The sequence below is a fragment of the Phocoena sinus genome, chromosome 15 (assembly GCF_008692025.1).
Source record: "Phocoena sinus isolate mPhoSin1 chromosome 15, mPhoSin1.pri, whole genome shotgun sequence".
NCBI classification, from domain to species: domain Eukaryota; kingdom Metazoa; phylum Chordata; class Mammalia; order Artiodactyla; family Phocoenidae; genus Phocoena; species Phocoena sinus.
In genome coordinates, this window is record NC_045777.1 from 78,246,720 (window position 1) to 78,263,918 (window position 17,199).

A 17,199-nucleotide genomic window follows, 5' to 3' on the forward strand; every position below is an offset into this window, starting at 1 on the left:
CATGGCAATCGTAAGACAATACAAATCCAACCCTATCATTTCCTTGACTGAAAAAGCCTCCAATGCCACCAGAGAAAGCTTGAGCTTAGGTCAAGGCCGTGCATGATTCGGCCTTATTCTTTTTCTGCGATCTTCCCCCCACTGCCCAACCCGCCCAGGCTCCAGAAGGGCACAGCCCTGGGTATGATTTCAGCCCTGTGTTACCTATGCGACTGCTTCCTTCAGCCTCAGCGTGCTCAGCTGCAAACGGGGAATGAAAACAGCATCTACGTCGCAGGCTTGCTGTGAAGACCCCACGAGGCTCTGGGGGAAAGGCCTGGGGCCTGGCACGCCGTGGACACTCAGCGAGGGTTGGACATGGATGGTCACTTCAGGGCTCCCCACCTCTGCAAGTGCTGCCCCTCAGCCTGCAATCCACCCGTCCCCCGGGAGGAACGTCAGCTCCCTGGGAAGCTCTCCCAGACCCCCAGATGCACGTGGCCTGCCTGCGGGGAGCTGGTTCTCCTGGGGAAGGGGGAGGACTGGTCTTTGCCTGCGGGTGGCACTGAACTTGCACGGGGCTCAGGACACCCACACCGCTGCCATCCGTCCTGTTTCCTGGGGATCAACGTGCGGGCAGACATGCCTTCCAAGCCCCTGGCCCTCCCTGTCTCGACCTCCTCTCCTCTTTCCAGTCATGTCCAAACCCCTTAGTCATCAACACTGGTGGCCTCTCCACGGTGTCCAGGTCATACTTCCTTCTGAGACTGTCCCTTCCCATCTTTCTAGCCCTCCCTCTAGGACGCTGACTCCAACAATCTTCCCTCCGCCCCGGTCACCCTTCCCCTGTCCCGCTGTGTGCAGAGGGGTTCTGGCAGTGCTCTCAGCACCCCCTTCCCCACCTCCTGTTCTCAGGAGGACGTCCCTCCTCTGCCCACTCTCCCCACGCTCTCTGCTGCCATATCATCCATTTCTCTAAAATCACTGTCACTATTCAACCTCTAAAAGCCTCTCCTCATCCCATTTCACCCTGCAGCTCCCACCCCACCTCTCCTCTGTCCCTAAAGGGCCATCATCTGCAGCTGATGAGTTCATTTCTTTTCTCTTGTTCTCCCCTGAGCCCACGATTCCACTCAGGTCCTCTCCCCTCCCTGAAACTGCTTTTTTTTTTCTTTAATAAATGTATTTATTTATTTTTGGCTGTGTTGGATCTTCGCTGCTGTGTGCGGGCTTTCTCTAGTTGCGACGAGGGGGGCTACTCTTCGTTGCGACACACGGGCTTATTGTGGTGGCTTCTCTTGTTGTGGAGCACGGGCTCTAGGCGCGCGGGCTTCAGTAGTTGTGGCACGCAGGCTCAGTAGTCGTGGCGCGTGGGCTTAGTTGCTCTGAGGCATGTGGGATCTTCCCGAACCAGGGCTTGAACCCGCGTCCCCTGAATTGGCAGGTGGATTCTTAACCACTGCGCCACCAGGGAAGCCCCCGAAACTGCTCTTGACCTCGCCATCCCTGGACCTCTGGGCGCTCCATCCCACAGTCCCATCTCAGGTCTGATCCTGACCTTGCAGCAGCACTGGGCCCAGGTGATCACTCTCCTTCTTCAACAGTTTCTCACTCAGCTTCCAGGACATCACACCCTCTGGGGGTTCACTTGTCTCTCCTCAGCTCTAAATGCTGGAGGGCCCCAGGGTTCATCCTCGAACCCCTTCTGACTATCCATGCTGAACCCCACTGTGATCCAGTTTCATGACTAAAATGCATGAAATACAGAATGGCTCCCGACTGCATGTCTCCAGGGGGACTCTCTCTGTAGTCAAATGCTCTATCCCTAAGCTATACCCCTCAGTGGGGCTCTCTCTGATTTGTAGATCCAACTGCCTTCCCAATCTGTCCACTTGGGTGTCAAATTTGCCCACCACTCAGATCCTCACCTCCCTTTCCCTCTCCCGCTGCTTGGGACAAAATCTTGATGCTATCCTGTTTTGTTTGGGTTTTTTTTTGTTGCCACACCATGTGGCTTGCGGGATCTTAGCTCCCCGACCAGGGATCAAACCCACGTCCCCTGCAGTGGAAGCGTGCAGTCCTAACCACTGGGCCATCAAGGAAGTCCCTTGATGCCATCCTTGATCTCTCTCCTTCCCCTTCCCCACATTCACTCTCAGCAATCCTGTTGGCCCTACTTTCAAAATACTTCCAGGGCCCCAGGGCCTTTGCACTGACAACTCTTCTCCCTGGATGTCTCAACCTAGATTTCTTTTTTTTTTTTTTTAAACATTTATTATTAATTATTTATTTAATTTATCTCTGGCTGCACTGGGTCCTAGTTGTGGCACGCGGGATCTTCATTGAGGCACACGGGATCTTTCGTTGCGGCACGGGCTCTTCGTTGTGGTGCGCGGGCTTCTCTCTAGTTGTGGCGTGTGGGTTTTCTCTTCTCTAGTTGTGGTTGTGTCGGCTCCAGGGCACGTGGGCTCTGTAGTTTGTGGCACGGGGGCTCTAGTGAGGTGCGCGAGCTCAGTAGTTGTGGCACGCAGGCTTAGTTGCCCCACGGCATGTGGGATCTTAGTTCCCTGATCATTGACCTAGATTTCTACATGGCTTATACCCTGTCTTCATTCAGGCCTTAACTTCTGGTGGCCTCTCTAAAATTGTGCTCTTGACAGTGCTATCTTTTGTGTGTGTCTCCATGGCACTTGTCACTATTGAAATATGATACTATTTGTTCTTATTTACCTGTCTCCCCTATTAGAATATAAGCACCACGGGGGGTAGAGATTTTTTTCTATTTTGTGTTCCCAGATCTTGCTTGGTGTACAACAGGCATTCAATAATCTTTTTGTTGTTGTGCAAATAAATGAACTCAAAGGATTATGAGCCTTAAGGGTTAGACAGGCAGGACTGTTACAGATGCTGATAGCCAGAAGGGGGCAGCAAAGACCTACCCAGTGTGGATGAAAGGTCGGGGGTGGGGAAAGCCTGGGCACATGCTGTGTGACCTCCAGCGAGTTCCTTAACCTCTCTGAGCCTGTTTCTTCCTGTAGGACTGGTTATTGGGGGAGATCAAATGTGCTGGTATGGGAAGGCTTGGTAATCAGCAAATCATCAGCATGACGTGGATGTTAGGTATCCACAGTGTGAGAAGTTGCCCCAATGTCCATTCTCGGGGGACAGGGCTGCTATATAACTATGATGCACCCTGATGACAGACCATTGTAAAGTGTTTTAAAGACATGGGAAAATACTTATGCTTAAGCGTGTGTGTGTGTGAATTTATGGAAAGGACGAGATATACAATTAATAAGCTTGGGGAAAAATCTGGAAGAAATGTATCATCGTAAAAATAAACAGCCATCTGGGCAGTGAGATCTCTGTATTTTCCAGATTTCCACCATGGGTATGTATTCGTGTTTCCCGACCTACTAGAATGTTCTACAGCTGTTGCTACACCAGCTACTTGGGCGGAGGGCCTCTCCTTCCTTAGTCACCACTGATCTTTCCCAACATATCATGAACAGCCCCTTTGCTGTCCTGGGTTTACACAGCCTCGGGCCCCTCTGGGTCTGGGGAGAGACCCACCTTGACTTGGTGCTGCTGAGGGCAGAGACTGTCCCCAGCCACCTGCCTCTCTGGCCCCTGGCCCAGTGTCCCTAATTTAACTCAGTGCTGCTGCAGGCAGGTGGGTGAACTGGGGAGCAGCCTGGCCAGGTGGCAAGGAGCTTCCAGTGGTATGCACCTCGTCCAGGCCTCACTCACTCAGGCCCCTGGGATCAAGCCTGGTTTAGTCAGACACCCGCTCTGTGCCCCCACTTAGGCTGTGCCCTGTGTTAGAACCACACACCCTTCTGCTCAACTCCAAGGCCCAGCTTAATGTCACCTCCTCCAGGAAGCCTTCCCGACCTCCAGGAATAACAGTAACAACTGCCAACCCCATTGGCTGAGCCCTTCCTATCACAGCTGGCCCAGGGCCGAGGGCTTCACAAACATCTCTCTCAAGCACCAGCAGGGGGAAAGCCGTCCTCCATGGCTCACCCACCAATGCCCACCACTTATTCAGATCACCCGGCGAGGTAGATATGACCATCTCCATCTCACCGATGAGGAAGTGAAAGCTCGGAGATGTGAAATAATGAGCCCAGAGTCACAGGGTTAGTAAGAGGCGTCTGGGGTTTCAACCTGGGTCTGTCCGAGCACCAGCCTGTGCTCTCCCATGGCCCCCACACCACCTCGGCCCCCAATCCCAAAGCACATCATCTAACACCCCTCCAGGTGCACAGCTACAGCCTACCTTTCTCCAGGCTACGGCACCTGCCAACGTTCCGCCTTCCCCAGAGACCTGACCCGACCTGCTCCAGTTCACCTCGGAACCCCAGGAGCTGGCCCGCGTCAGGCTTCAGCAACTGTCTAATGGACGGTTTGGGAACAGCCCTTTCTGGGGCAGGAACAGCACCCAGCGACCTCTGGTGAACCCTCGGAGGCCCCCTGTGAGTCTGGACACCTTCCCAGCCCAGCGTGACAAATGGCGTTAGGAAGCACACAGCTGGCCTGCCAGCCCATCTGCCCCAGTCCCTCCAGGCTGACACCCGGCCCAGAGCGCCAATGCCTGGAAAGGCGCTGGCAGTCCCATCCCTGAGGCCTGGGGCCAGGGCCAGGTGCCCATCTCTTCTTCTAGGCAGCCTGCCACCCTCTCCCATACCACGTGGGCAGAGAAAGCATTTCCAAGGGCCCTCTCTGCACACAGAGGGGCCACAGGGAAGGCCGATGGGTGGGTGGGCAGACTGGCACAGAGAAATGGGGGGCAGATGGCCACCCTGGGGTGATGGCTGAGATTCAAGAAGCTGTTTGAACAGGAAGATGAGCTGTCGAGGCCCCCTTGCTGGAGGGTGAGCCGTGGTCAGTGGAAGAGGTCACCCCCCCCAGAAGGGGGCAATGGCTGCTGGCTGCCTCTCCGGCCCCCAGTGTTTCTCCCCAAAGCCCGACACTCCGCTATTTGGTGGCCGCTCTGAATTACGTGCCGCCCGCCTGGCATCAGTGGGCCTCCCTGACGGAGCAGGGAGCCAGGTGTGGAACCAACGCTTCCTCCACTACAGGTTGGGCGTCCAAGGCAAGTCATTGTGAAGTTCCCTTGGCCTCAGTTTCTTCATCCGTAAAAAGGGGACAAAAAAAGGTGACGTGCAAAGCGCTGAACTCACAGCCCAGCATACGATCAAGTGTATTTCTTGCTTTTCAAACTCGTTAAAATATGTGCATACCCCTGGAGCAGCTATATTTTCAGGTCTCCACGGGGCCCTTCCTTCTGGGTAGGAGGGGCTGGGGATCACAGGGTGTGCAGGGGGAGGCCGACGCACTGCCTCGCCGTGTTTCTCCTCTCCGTCAGCAAAGGGAGGCCCGGCCATCCTTCCTGCTGCCGCTCATGGGAAGAGGACGGACACTGCCCGGCTCTGACACCAACCTGGGCAGAAAGTGAAGTCGGGACGGGCAGTGGCTTGAAGCTGACTCAGTGGCACAGGGCTGACAGGGTCACGGGGCCCCTGCTGCGGGGCAGGCGAGCGGACCGCAGGCCGCCCACCACGGTCCTGCGGCAAGGCAGGTCCACAGAGGGCTGAGTGGCCTGTCACAGAGCAGGGCTGGGCCAGGGACCCCAGGTGGCACCAGGGGACGTGTGTCCTGCCCCCCATGGCCGATGAGAAGAGGGTCCCCAGGTCTGTGATGTTCTCATGAGCACCTGAGCCCCCGTACCCTTGTTCTGTCCTGCAGCCCCCAGAAGCACAGGCCTACCTGTCCATGGGGGCGAAGTGCTACAGATCATGGGCCTAGAGGCCGGCCAGGCCACTGGCTAGCCGTGTGACATGGGCACATTGCTGAAACGCGAGCCTCAGTTTCCCCCTGAAGGTCAGGCTCTGGCGCCAGCCTCACAGGTGTGAGGAGTAAACGAGATGACTCCTCCGTCTGTAACCACGGTACCCAGACCACTGCCCAGCCCTAGGAGGAAGGACCTCCGGACCCACGTGAAGCGGTCAGCACAGGGTCTGACACCCAGTAATCTCTTGGCAAGGTTTCCGCCGGGGCCACCACTGCTGCGCTTTGCTGCTCTTACCTTCACCATCTCTACCTTACTAACATCACCCGAAGGCTTTCACACCTCTGAGAGGTCTGGAAAACCACCCTGGGCGTAGGCCTTGGACCCCTGCTGCTTCCCCAGCTGACCACCTGCCTCTCCCTCCCTCTCCCCCCGGCCCTCCAAGTACTGCTCTCCCCTGAGGCCCCGCGAGAGCCTTCCTCTCCGGGAAACCCTCCCAAGCACCCCTTCCTCTGTTCCTCCTCCCTGGGGTCCCTGCAGCCCGACGGCAGCTGCCACACTGCTACCCCACTCAGTGAGTCTGGCCCCCCTCCAGGTCGCCCCTTCCCCAGAAGCCCACCGAGCCAGGCCTGGGCGCAGGGAGTGAACAGCTATAGGTGGCAGGGTCAGGGCGCACGGAGGTGAGTGAGGAGTGAAGTGGATGTGACCGCGACTGTGAAATTGGAGTCCTGTCCTGCAGGCTTTCTGTGTTCCCAGCGCAGCCTCCCCAAGGGCCCAGGGCTGCCAGTGACTCCAGGCGGGAGCAGGGGAGAGGCGGCAGAGTTCCTCCCCATGTCTCCACGCGCAGGCTCTGGGATCTGCGTATGCAGCTGCCTCCGTGGAGGCCCGGCCAGCCCTGAGTGCTGACCAGGTGGTCATGCCACCCCCGCAGGGACAGCCCCTGCTCATTCAGGGCTTGGGAGGGCCAGGACATAGCCCGGGGGACGGTGGGGGGTGGGGGGTGGATGCCTTGAAATGGGGCCAGGAGAGGCATTTTACGAAACGGGTAAGCACTCACCCACATCCCACCGCCAAGCTCGCAGGTTCCCCTGCAGACAGCCCTCCCTCTGAGGCTAGGAACCCACCCCCATCAACCTCATCTGCTCACCAAGGCCCCTGCATTAGGGAAAGTGGGGGGCACTGACCTGGCCAGGCCCCTCCCTCCTGAACCCCCATCCCAGGCTTAGAAGTCACCAGTGCCACCCCACCACCCCTTTAGCTGTCCCAGGAACCGGGGCCAGGCTCCAGCTTGGCCTTCCTCCTCTCTGCTGGGGCCAGAGCCCAGGGAGGTGGGACAACAGAAGGGTGGGGGTCCCGCTCCAGGGTCCTGGAACCGGTGCCCCACGGTGAGCTCCACTCCGGCCTCTGGCCCCCAGCACCATGGCCCACCCCCGTGCCAAGTGGCCCCCCCATAGCCAGCGCCTCTTACCAGGCTTTGGGATGAGTCCTTGAAAAGGCCTGGAAGAGAAACAGAGATGGGGGTGTCAGGGGAGGGCCTGGGAGCTTGTGAGGAAAGCGTGGGACCCACCCCAGACCTGCCGAAGCAGAATCTGCTTTAACAAGATGCCCGGTGCCTCGTGCGCACGGGACCCTGGGGACCCTGGGACGATGCTGCAGGGCCGCTGTGCACCAGGCCAAGCAGGGTCTCCCGCTGGCTCTGCCCTGCTGGCTCTGCCCTGCTGGCTCCACGCCTCTTCCAGGGGATGAGGGAGTGCAGGGAGCAGATGCCGCAGCAGGTAGACGGGGCCCAGGAAGGCTGCCCCCGCTATGGTGGCTGCGGGGCAGGGGAGCTAGTCTCACTTCTGTGGGGCTCCCTGCACCCTGGCTGGCCGGCAGTCCCCCTTCCTCCAACCCCCAGGGCCCAGGGTGGTGCTGGAAGAGCTGCCTTGTCCATGGAGGGCAGGTCCACCCGAAGGAAAGGCCAAGGGTCTGTGGTGCGAGCCCCCTCCCGTGGTAGCCTCGCCTCCTCTCTGTCTCCCTTCCTCTGAGTACCTGGTGACGGTGAACTTGATCTTGTCAGCCACCGCAAGGATCCTCTCCAGGTTCTGGGAGCCAAAGGTGCAGGGCTTTCGGAAAGGGATCCCGGGGGGCAGCCCCTCGATGATCACCGAGCCGGGGTTACTCTTGATCCTCTTGTAGGGGACCTGGACCGGGTACTTGATGCCCAAGGCTTCCCCTGTGGAGGAGAGGGACAGAGGAGGTGTCAGGAGCCAGAGGCGGGGCTGGTGGGCTGTCGGCAGCCATGGGGTGCTCCATGAACGAGTGTGATACACCCCGTGCACAGTGGGGTACGGTGGGGGGCTGTCATGTAGCACTGCAGAAAGGCATAGTCAGTGAGGGACTGGGAAGTAGGGGCCCTGGGGGGTCGGGGGTGTGGGCGTCTGCCCAGGGCAGGCTGAGGAGTGGCCAGGGGACGTGTGGCTATGGCTACTGGGAGAGGGCAGGGGCTAAAGTCAGAGGCCTCACAGCTTGAGAATCTGAAAGCCATCACAAGGATGGTACCTGGTGGGCACAGCTGGCCCTTCCCTACAACGATCCATCAGCCCCACAGGCTCAGCCTCACCCTGGTTCAGGATCGGCCTGGCCTAAAAGGGCGGATCGCGTCTGGGAGCAGGCAGGCCAGCCAGGGTGCAGCTCAGACCTCAGGGCTCTCTTTCCACATCTGGCGCTCGGCCTCATTCCTGTCGCCAATCCCCTCTGCAGAGGGCTGTGGCATGTCCATCCCAGGGACTGTGCCTTGTCTCACAGCCTGGGAGCAGCCCTGAGTCCACGGCTGATCCACTCTGGGCCAAGGCCTGCTGCCTGCTGTCAGGCTGATGCGAACGTCCATGGCTCTCTGACTTAGGTGGGGTGCACCATGGGAGCCCCCTCCTGGACGGAGGGCTGGACACTCCTCAGTGTCACAGGATGCCCCTTTACAAAGATGTGCTGCAGAAATCTTTGCACTAGGAGAAGTAGCTGAACTTTTTCTGGGCAATAAACTAATTTTTATCTCGTGGACACTGGGAATGGTATAACTGGCCTCATTTCCCTTTTTGCTCTGGCTCCTGGGAAACTCAGAGCTTGATGCATGCCCTGCATCTAGCAAGGACAGAATGGCTGAGTCTTCATGTCACCCCTGGCTTCGTGCCATTGCTTCACCTTGTTTGTTTGGCTTTATTTAATTGAGATGTAATTCATGTTCCATAACATTTACCATCTTAAACAATCCAGTGGTTTTTAGCGTACTCAGGAGGTCGTGAAATCATCACCACTATCTAACTCCAGAGCGTTTTCATTACCCCGAAAAGAAACCCCATCCCCATTAGCAGTCACACCTCACTCCTTCCCTCTGTGCCCTGGCAACCAAACCAATCCACTTTCCGTTTCTATGAATTTCCAGCCTGTTTTAAATTCTTTATCCTGACTTTGCTGCAGACAGAAATGTACTTATACCCATAATCCATGAATGGGAACATTGCCATCTCTACTTCCTCACTCCTTGCCCCCAAAAGGGCTCTTGCTAGAATGATTGACGGCCTCTGTGTTGCCCAACCCAGAAGGTATTTGCTCTCTTTCGGCAAAATCCAACACCTTGGTGTCCATAATGTCTCACTTTCTTGGTTTCCCCTTTCTGGCCACTCCTCCCCTTCCTGGACTTGACCTCTAAACACAGGGCTCCTTGGCTTTCTGCATGGGTCCTCTTTCTGCTCTCTTTGCACCCCTAGGGGTGTCTCCTCTGCTCCTGTGGTCTAATTTTTGCATCCAATCCAGACACCTCTCCTGAATAGCAGACTTTTCTCTCTGCCTGCCTATGAGACATCTCCACTCACCCTTCAGACTCAACATATCCAAATGGAACCCATCATCTCCCCTCTTCAAACTTCCCCGCTCAGTGAGGGCGCTGCCCCTTCTCCCTGGCTGGCAGTTTGGGTATCCACCTGTCTCTGGCAGCTCTGTGCTCCCCCCTCCTCCCCCTCGTCACGGTGACAGGTCTGGGTAACCCAGGCCTAAGCCGATGAGCACATGGCATTCTCTGCCATGGGGATTGGGTAAAGACTGGACATGTGACTCAATGGGGATCAATGAGAAACAGGGGAGGGCCCAGGGAATTCTGGGAAACTATCAGGCTTTCCTGAGAAAGCCTGTGGAAAAGCCAGCTCTCTCCCTGGATGGGATGTCTGGACCTGCCGTGGTCATCCTGCTAGCAAGCGGGAAGTCAGCCTGAGATGATTCTGACACAGCGGGAGGTCATTCCCTGAACTGCTGGATCCAGCTAATCCTGAAAGCCACCCTACTGCTGGATTTCCTGAGTTACGGCTAATTGTACTGTCCAAAGACAGCCGCACCAATCTTTCACCCATCCCACATGCTCCTCTTATAGTGTAACATCGACACTCCCCATAGAGGATGGGGTCTATATCCCCTCCTCTTACACTAGGGTGGAACTTTGTAACTGCCTTGACCAATGCAGTATGGCAGAGGGGACACTGCACAACCTCTGAGGCTGGGTCATAAAAGGCAACGTGGCTTCCACCTGGCTCTCTCTCTCAGGACACTGAGGAGCCCCGACCAACAAGGAGGAAATCCAGCTACCATGGAGTTGCTATGCCAGAAAGCCCACGTAGAGGGGTCACACAGAAACTGAGAAAGATGCTTGAGGGGCCCAGCCGTTCCAGCACCAGCTCTTTCCCCAGCCCAGGCGTCAGACATGTGAGTGAGGATGCCGTCCAGATGACCCCAGCTTCACCCGCCTTCTGCCTGCAACCCCGGGACAGACCGTGAGTGACAGCTCTCCAGCTCGGCTTGCTCCCAAAGTCCTGACTCGCTGACACCCTCAGAGATAATACATGATCGTGGCTATTCTAGGCAACCACGTGTTAGGGTGATCTGTTGTGAAGTCATGGTAACTGAATCATTAGCCAATTAACCCCCTTAACGGTTGAAGCCAGTTTGGTTTTGCTACTTGAGACCGAAAAGCACCTTAACAGATACAGCTTGTCCTCCTCGAGGCAGGATGCAGCTGGATGCCTCCACTCCTCCCGCTGCCCCGTCAACCTGCGCCTGTGGTTCTCCCTCGGAAGCACATCTCACTCCATCCGGTTTCCTGCAGCAGCCCGGCCAGGGCCTGCCCAAGCCATCATCACTCTCGCCGAAATACTGCTCCAGCCTCTGGGCTGGCCTCCCAGTGTCCACTCCCACCCTCCCACAGCCACTCACTTTCCTCACAGCATCCAGGGAGACACTTTAAAAGTGCAAAGCTGCTCCATTTACTTCAATCCTCCCAAAATACAAACCCGACATCATGGTTCCCTCCAAGGCCCTGGACAATTGGATCTGTCTTCTGGCCAGCTCCGCAGGGCCCTCCTCTCCCCCAGTGCCTGCCCTTATGCTTTGGCTTTTGGCTCCTTCTTATATCTATCTATCTACTTACATATATATACATATATATATGTGTGTGTGTGTATATATATATATATATATATATATATATATATATATATATTTTTTTTTTTTTTTTGGCTGCACCGTATGGTTTGCAGGATCTTAGTTCCCTGACCAGGGCCCACGGCAGTGAAAGCACCAAGTCCTAACCACTGGACCGCCAGGGAATTCCCTTGGCTCCTTCTTAAGACAAGCCTCAGGGCCTTTGCACATGCCATCACCTCAGCCAGAATGCCCTTCCTTCACACTCTGCTTGATTCCCCATCGTTCAGTTCTTTCTTCCAAGAGCCCTTCCCTGGCTTCCAATCTAAGGAGAGCTATTTTCTCTTGAGCAGCCTGCTCTTTTCCTGCATAATCATGGGACAACGCCTCACTGTCGCTGGATTCTGGGTAGAGCCGTTCTATGTCAGTCTCACGTCACTGGTCTGCAGGGTCCCCTGAGGGCAGGGACTGCGTGGTTTTTTTGTTTGTCTGTTTGTTTCTGGCATGTGGGATCTTAGCTCCCCGACCAGGGGTCGAACCCGCAGCCCCTGCAGTGGAAGCACGGAGTCTTAACCACTGGACCACCAGAGAAGTCCCCGTGAGACTGCGTGTTTTCTTCACTCCCTTTTCCCCAGTGCCTGGCACACAGTAAGTGCTCAAGACGTATTTGTATGCAGGTGAGCAGTCTTCCCAGAGGAGACCACGGCCAGAACCGGGTTGCTCCTGCCTCTCTTCCCTCCCGCCAGGGTGTCCCGGGGCTCACCGTATTTCTTATTGAACAGATCCTGGACCTGCTCCCTCAGCGTGTTGGCAATGTCGATCCGTGAGAGTCTGGCATCATAATTTTCTGCAAAGTGAAAAACAATTACGGATTTGGGCTGTTAAATGAAAAGGCACTTGGTGACTTTAAAGGAATATGATTTCCTAACTATGGGGAACTCCTTCTCAGGCAATTATCAGCTCCGTGGAGTGGGCCCCTTGGAGTCCTCCAGCACTAACTTCTTGACGGAGACGTGTGTTTTTTCTGGAAGGACGCACACAGCGATGAGTCGGAAATTAACTGTTGACATTTGAAACCCACACCAGTGAGCCAGCCCTGGAGGTGAGAGACGCCACGGAGGGGAGCAGCCTCCTGCGTCACCGGCGGGTGGAGTGGGGCCTCGCTCAGAGTCAGGCGGGAGGCAGGAGGCAGCGCGGGGACGTGAGCTCAGCGGACAGGGCGGCCCCGCGGAGGCAGGAGCCGGCCTGGAAGCTCCCCGTGGTCACTCATTCACCCAGAGGCTATCGCTTATGGAGCCCGCGTGCCAGCACCTGCCATGAGACCCCTGGACGAGCCCCCGGCCTTGGGGAGATGAGAACCTGGCACTGCCTTGTGGGAAGAGAGAGGTGGAGGATGGAGGAGGGAGGGGTGGGTCTCTGGCTGGTCGGACCCCAGTCTGCTAAGAGGGCTGAGTATGAGGGGTCACGGGGTGAGGTGAGAGACGGAACTCCCCCGTCCCAGAAAGTTCCGGCTGCCCAGGAAGGAGTTGAGAGGCTGGGGGGTAAGCAGGTGCCCCTCTGGGATTTGGGCTCCTCCACCCACAGGGGCTGGCCCTTCCTGCCGCTGGTCTGGCTGACCCCACTTTCTCCTCTGGGTCACACTGACCACCCAGGACCCAAATGGGGAGCACCCACCCTAGGGGACTCACAGCCACACCCTAGAGCTGCCCCGACGTGCACGTGGATGGCTGCTCTCAGCCACCGCAGCCCCTACCGATACTACACTTGATCTTAACCAAAAGGTAATACCCCCCTCCACTGTGGGGAGGGAGCCTCCCCTGTCAGTCCCTGGCCCCTCCCTGCATCAGGCTTCCCCCATCTTCCACGCCTCTTCCTCCACGCTCACGTCCTCCCACCCCTCCTTGGCCCAACCAGGGTCCTCCTTCTTGGGAGAGCCCTCCCTGCTCTCCGTGACCTCCTCTCCTCTGATTTCAAAGCACTAAGAGCACGGCCGGCTGCCTAATACGAAGCGGGCAGGTCAGCTGCTTCCCCAGACGGACAGCAGGCCGGCTCCCGCGCCCTGTACCCCCGAACCCCCAGCCACCTTGCGGAGCCTCTCACTGGGGCTGGCAAACTCCAGCCTGCCTGGCTGCCCGCCGGCCTCGCTCAGACCCCGGGGCCCTGGGGTTGGCGGCCAGCCCCTCCCACCCCTAGCCTGGCCCTCCAAACCCAAGCCAGGTCAAGGTCATGGCACTGGGACTGCGGACCCCATCCTGAGCTGCAACCTTACCTTGAAAGCCCTGTCTCTTCAGGCTCTCGTCCACAAGAGGGTCCCCGGAATCCCTCTCTGGGGGCGGGGGGGAGAGAAGCCAGGGTGAGCAGGCGGCTCCTGGGACCCGGGACAGAGGTGGTATCTGGTGGGGGCAAACCCAGCAGGGAGGGCAATGGGGGGATGCCAGGGTAGACGGGACCAGGACAGAGGAAGCAGGAGGAGGGGCGATGGCAGAAGCCTGGGACCCCTCCCACGCCCGGCCCGCGCCTCGGCCCATGACCCTGCGCAGGGTACCTTGGCTGTCCGTGAGGGGCTCTTTGACTCCTTCGGTGAGCAGCTCAGGCCTGCAAAACACAAGTGGGGCTATCACCAAGGTCCCTCCAGGGCTCCCCAGTACTACCCAGCTCTCCCCCTGGGCCTCAGTCTGCACATCTGTGCAGTGGGCGCTCCTGGCTCTGGACAGTCAAGGTCTGGGGTTTCTGCCTCCCAGGCAGCTGTCCTGCTGACCCACATGTGTGATCTGGGGGCTGCGCTGGGCTCTGAGGATCCAGCCAGGAGCGAAATCAGCCTGGTCCTGGCCCGGTGGAGCTGAACCCCTCACTCTCGGTTCCAGGATGCATAACTGCCACTGGCCAGGGTCAGAGCACGTGGTCTGGGGGCCTTCCTACAGAGCTGTAGACACAGGCGGGACTGACTGTGGCAAGATCCTGGTGTAGGGAAGGTCCAAGGTTTCTGGCTGACACCATTTCACTCTGGGGTCGGGGCCTCGGGGACCAGACCCAGCTTTACACTAATGTCTGTATCCCTGCAGACTCCACAGAGCCCGTCCTCACATTAGGTAACCCGCCCGACATCCTTGAGGTAGGCACTGTTTCCATCATCCCACTTGCAGGAATGGGAGACTGAGGCATCGGGAAGGTGAGTAACGTGCCCAAGACCGCACAGCGAGAGGGGCAGAGTTCAAACTAGACATCCCCTCCTCCTTGCCTGCAGCCTCTCCCGCTGAGGGACCCCTCCCACCCCAGGCCTGTTTTCTCATCTGAAATGGAATAATAACGCTGCCCTGGCTCAGAGGGGAACGGGCCTCATAAATCCATACTTGAAGACACAACAGGACCGCAGAAAGCACTCTGGCCTGGGAGCCCTGCTCAGTGCCTGTGGGGAAATCATTACATTTTCTGGGCTTCCGCTTCCCCATAAGGCGGCAGAGAGGAAGTGATGGGGGGTCTAAATGTAGTCTGAGGGCTTTTCCAGCTCCTGAAACTGTGATCTAAGGCAGGGCTGTGCCTCCTCCCTCCCTGGCCCTGTAAGCCCAGCTCTGTGTCAGGCACAGATGCCCGCTGCCAGGAGGGACACCAAATCCTCATCCACTTGATGGAGGGGGTGGTGCCCTGAGAGTCTGGCCTTTGGCCTCACTCCCAGGCAGGGTCTCCTGTGTCACTGCTTGGATACCCCTGTGAGGAAAAGCTCAGCACCTCCCCGGGCAGCCTCACCTACAGACTCATCCTCACACTGAACCCTGGTCCAGCATCCCTTCCCTTCGGGAGATATGAAGGAGCGATTCTGGTACCTGTTGCACCCGCCATGTCCTGCCAGCCCTCCTCTGGCAAATGTGACCTCCCCAGTGCCCTCAGCCTGCCATTCAGCCCAGACCCCCGCCACCCAGACAGGCCTGCTACAGCTGGACAAGGTTGCACCAAAAATGGGGCACTTAGAATCAGTGCTGTATAATGTAGCTTGTCTGGTCTTCAAGCCACTGTTATCAGCCAGACCTCTTGACCTCTAGGGAGGGGAGGGGGGCTGGAGACAGTCCAATCACTTGGCCAGTAAGCCAGTGAAGGCTAGCAATGAATTCCAGTAAAAGTGTGGACACTGGGGTCGGTGGAGCTGCCTGGTTGGTGAACACACTGATGTGCTGGGAGGGTGATGGGCCCTGATTTTGCAGGAAGAGGGGATGGAAGCTCCATGTCCAGTCCCTCCCAGACTTTGTCTTTTATGTCTCTTCATTTGGCTGGTCCTGATTTGCATCCTTTCTATAAAACTGTCATACAGTAAGTCGTGCTAGTTAATTATCAAACTTGGGGAGGGGTCCTGGGAACCCCTGAATTTCCAGCCAGCTGCTCAGGAGTGTCGGTGGTCTAGGGACCTTTGAACTTTAGCTGATGTTGGAAGTGGGGGTGGTCTTGCTGGGGACTGTGTCCTGAATCCGTAGGGTCTGCTAAGTCTGGGAGGTCGGCACCAGAACTGCCCTGCAGCGCTGCAATCAGACAGACCTTCTGCCACTCCTCCCCTGGACCTCAGTCTCCCATCCGTGTGAATCCACCCATGGTTTTAAATTTCCCAAGGTTTTGGTTTTGTTTTTTTTAACTTTGGAGAATTTGATGAAAGCAAGGGACCCTATTTCCAGAAGAATGCACAAAAGAATATGAAAAGTTTGGATACATGTTTGTTCAAGAATCTGGGTTAAGAATGTTTTTTGATCAAAGATTGAGAAAGTTTGATTTGATTCTGTGCCAGCTCTCATCAACTGGCAGCCGCTGTCTGGAGGCTGTTTAGAAGGATGTGGAATTCAGGTTTAGGGGGAAATCAGTCCATCAGTGATATCCCCTCCAAGTGCTGATTTCTCATATATATTTTTATAGGCTCACTGTATTTCAAAATAAGGTCTTTAAATGAGGACATTAGGGTGGGCCCTAATCCAATCTGACTAGTGTCCTCATAGGGAGAGGAGATTAGGTCACAGAGAGATACCAAGGATGTGTGGACAGAGAGAAATGGCCATGTGAAGACTCAGCAAGAAGGTGGTTGTCTGCAAGCCAAGGAGATAGACCTCAGGGGAAACTAACCCTGCTGACACCTTGACCCTGAACTTCCAGACTCCAGAACTGTGAGAAATAAATTTCTATTGTTTAAGCCACCCAGTCTGTAGTACTTCGTTATGGCTGCTCTGGCAAACTAACATATATATATACACACATACGAACATACGTAAGACACACACACACACACACACACACACATTTATACTTTATTGAGATGTAATTCACTCTTTAAGGTACACGCATCAGTGGTTTTTAGTATATTCACAAAGTTGTTTGTGCAGCCATACTTCTAATTCCAGAACATTTACATCACCCCCCAAATACATATTTTTTAGAAGTAAGATTAATGAGAAGTGGCGATTTTTCACTAATATTCCCAATAGTAGTTTTGGCTAATTTTTTAAATGAAGAATAACAAAATAAATATACTCAAGTGCTCCATCTCTCTTCTCCAATTATCTCTTAGAATCACCCCAATTGGTCCTTAATCCTAACACCCCAACTGTTCCACTGGACAAAGTTAATCACTCTTTCCTACTTGAATCATTTTCTTCACTTGGCATTCAGAAAACGAATTATCTAAATTCACTTTTTAAAATTTATATATATATATATATATATATATATATATATATATTTTTTTTTTTTTTGCGGTACGCGGGCCTCTCACTGTTGTGGCCTCTCCCGTTGCAGAGCACAGGCTCCGGTCGCGCAGGCCCAGCGGCCATGGCTCATGGGCCCAGCCACTCCGCGGCATGTGGGATCCTCCCGTACCGGGGCAAGAACCCGTGTCCCCTGCATCGGCAGGCAGACTCTCAACCACTGCGCCACCAGGGAAGCCCCTATATATATATTTTTAAATGAACTCCTGATACAGGCAACCACATGGATGAATCTCAAAAGCTGAG

At 56.0% G+C, this 17,199-nt stretch overlaps 1 protein-coding gene across 8 annotated transcripts in view; it reads right to left on the reverse strand.

Annotated features, from left to right (window-relative positions):
* The window catches only part of GTF2IRD1 (GTF2I repeat domain containing 1), a 112,727-nt gene that overhangs the window by 23,220 nt on the left and 72,308 nt on the right, over positions 1 to 17,199 (reverse strand). For 5 of the 8 annotated variants that reach the window (XM_032606906.1, XM_032606910.1, XM_032606912.1 and 2 more), the window contains 5 exons: positions 13,764 to 13,813; positions 13,488 to 13,544; positions 11,982 to 12,065; positions 7,805 to 7,988; positions 7,242 to 7,270 (listed from right to left, as the gene is read on the reverse strand). In XM_032606906.1, coding sequence (XP_032462797.1) covers positions 7,242 to 7,270; positions 7,805 to 7,988; positions 11,982 to 12,065; positions 13,488 to 13,544; positions 13,764 to 13,813 — 404 coding nt within the window. Of the gene's footprint in view, positions 1 to 5,275; positions 5,426 to 7,241; positions 7,271 to 7,804; positions 7,989 to 11,981; positions 12,066 to 13,487; positions 13,545 to 13,763; positions 13,814 to 17,199 lie in introns of those variants that run through there. The other 3 variants (XM_032606909.1, XM_032606911.1, XM_032606913.1) reach the window with 2 other exon arrangements.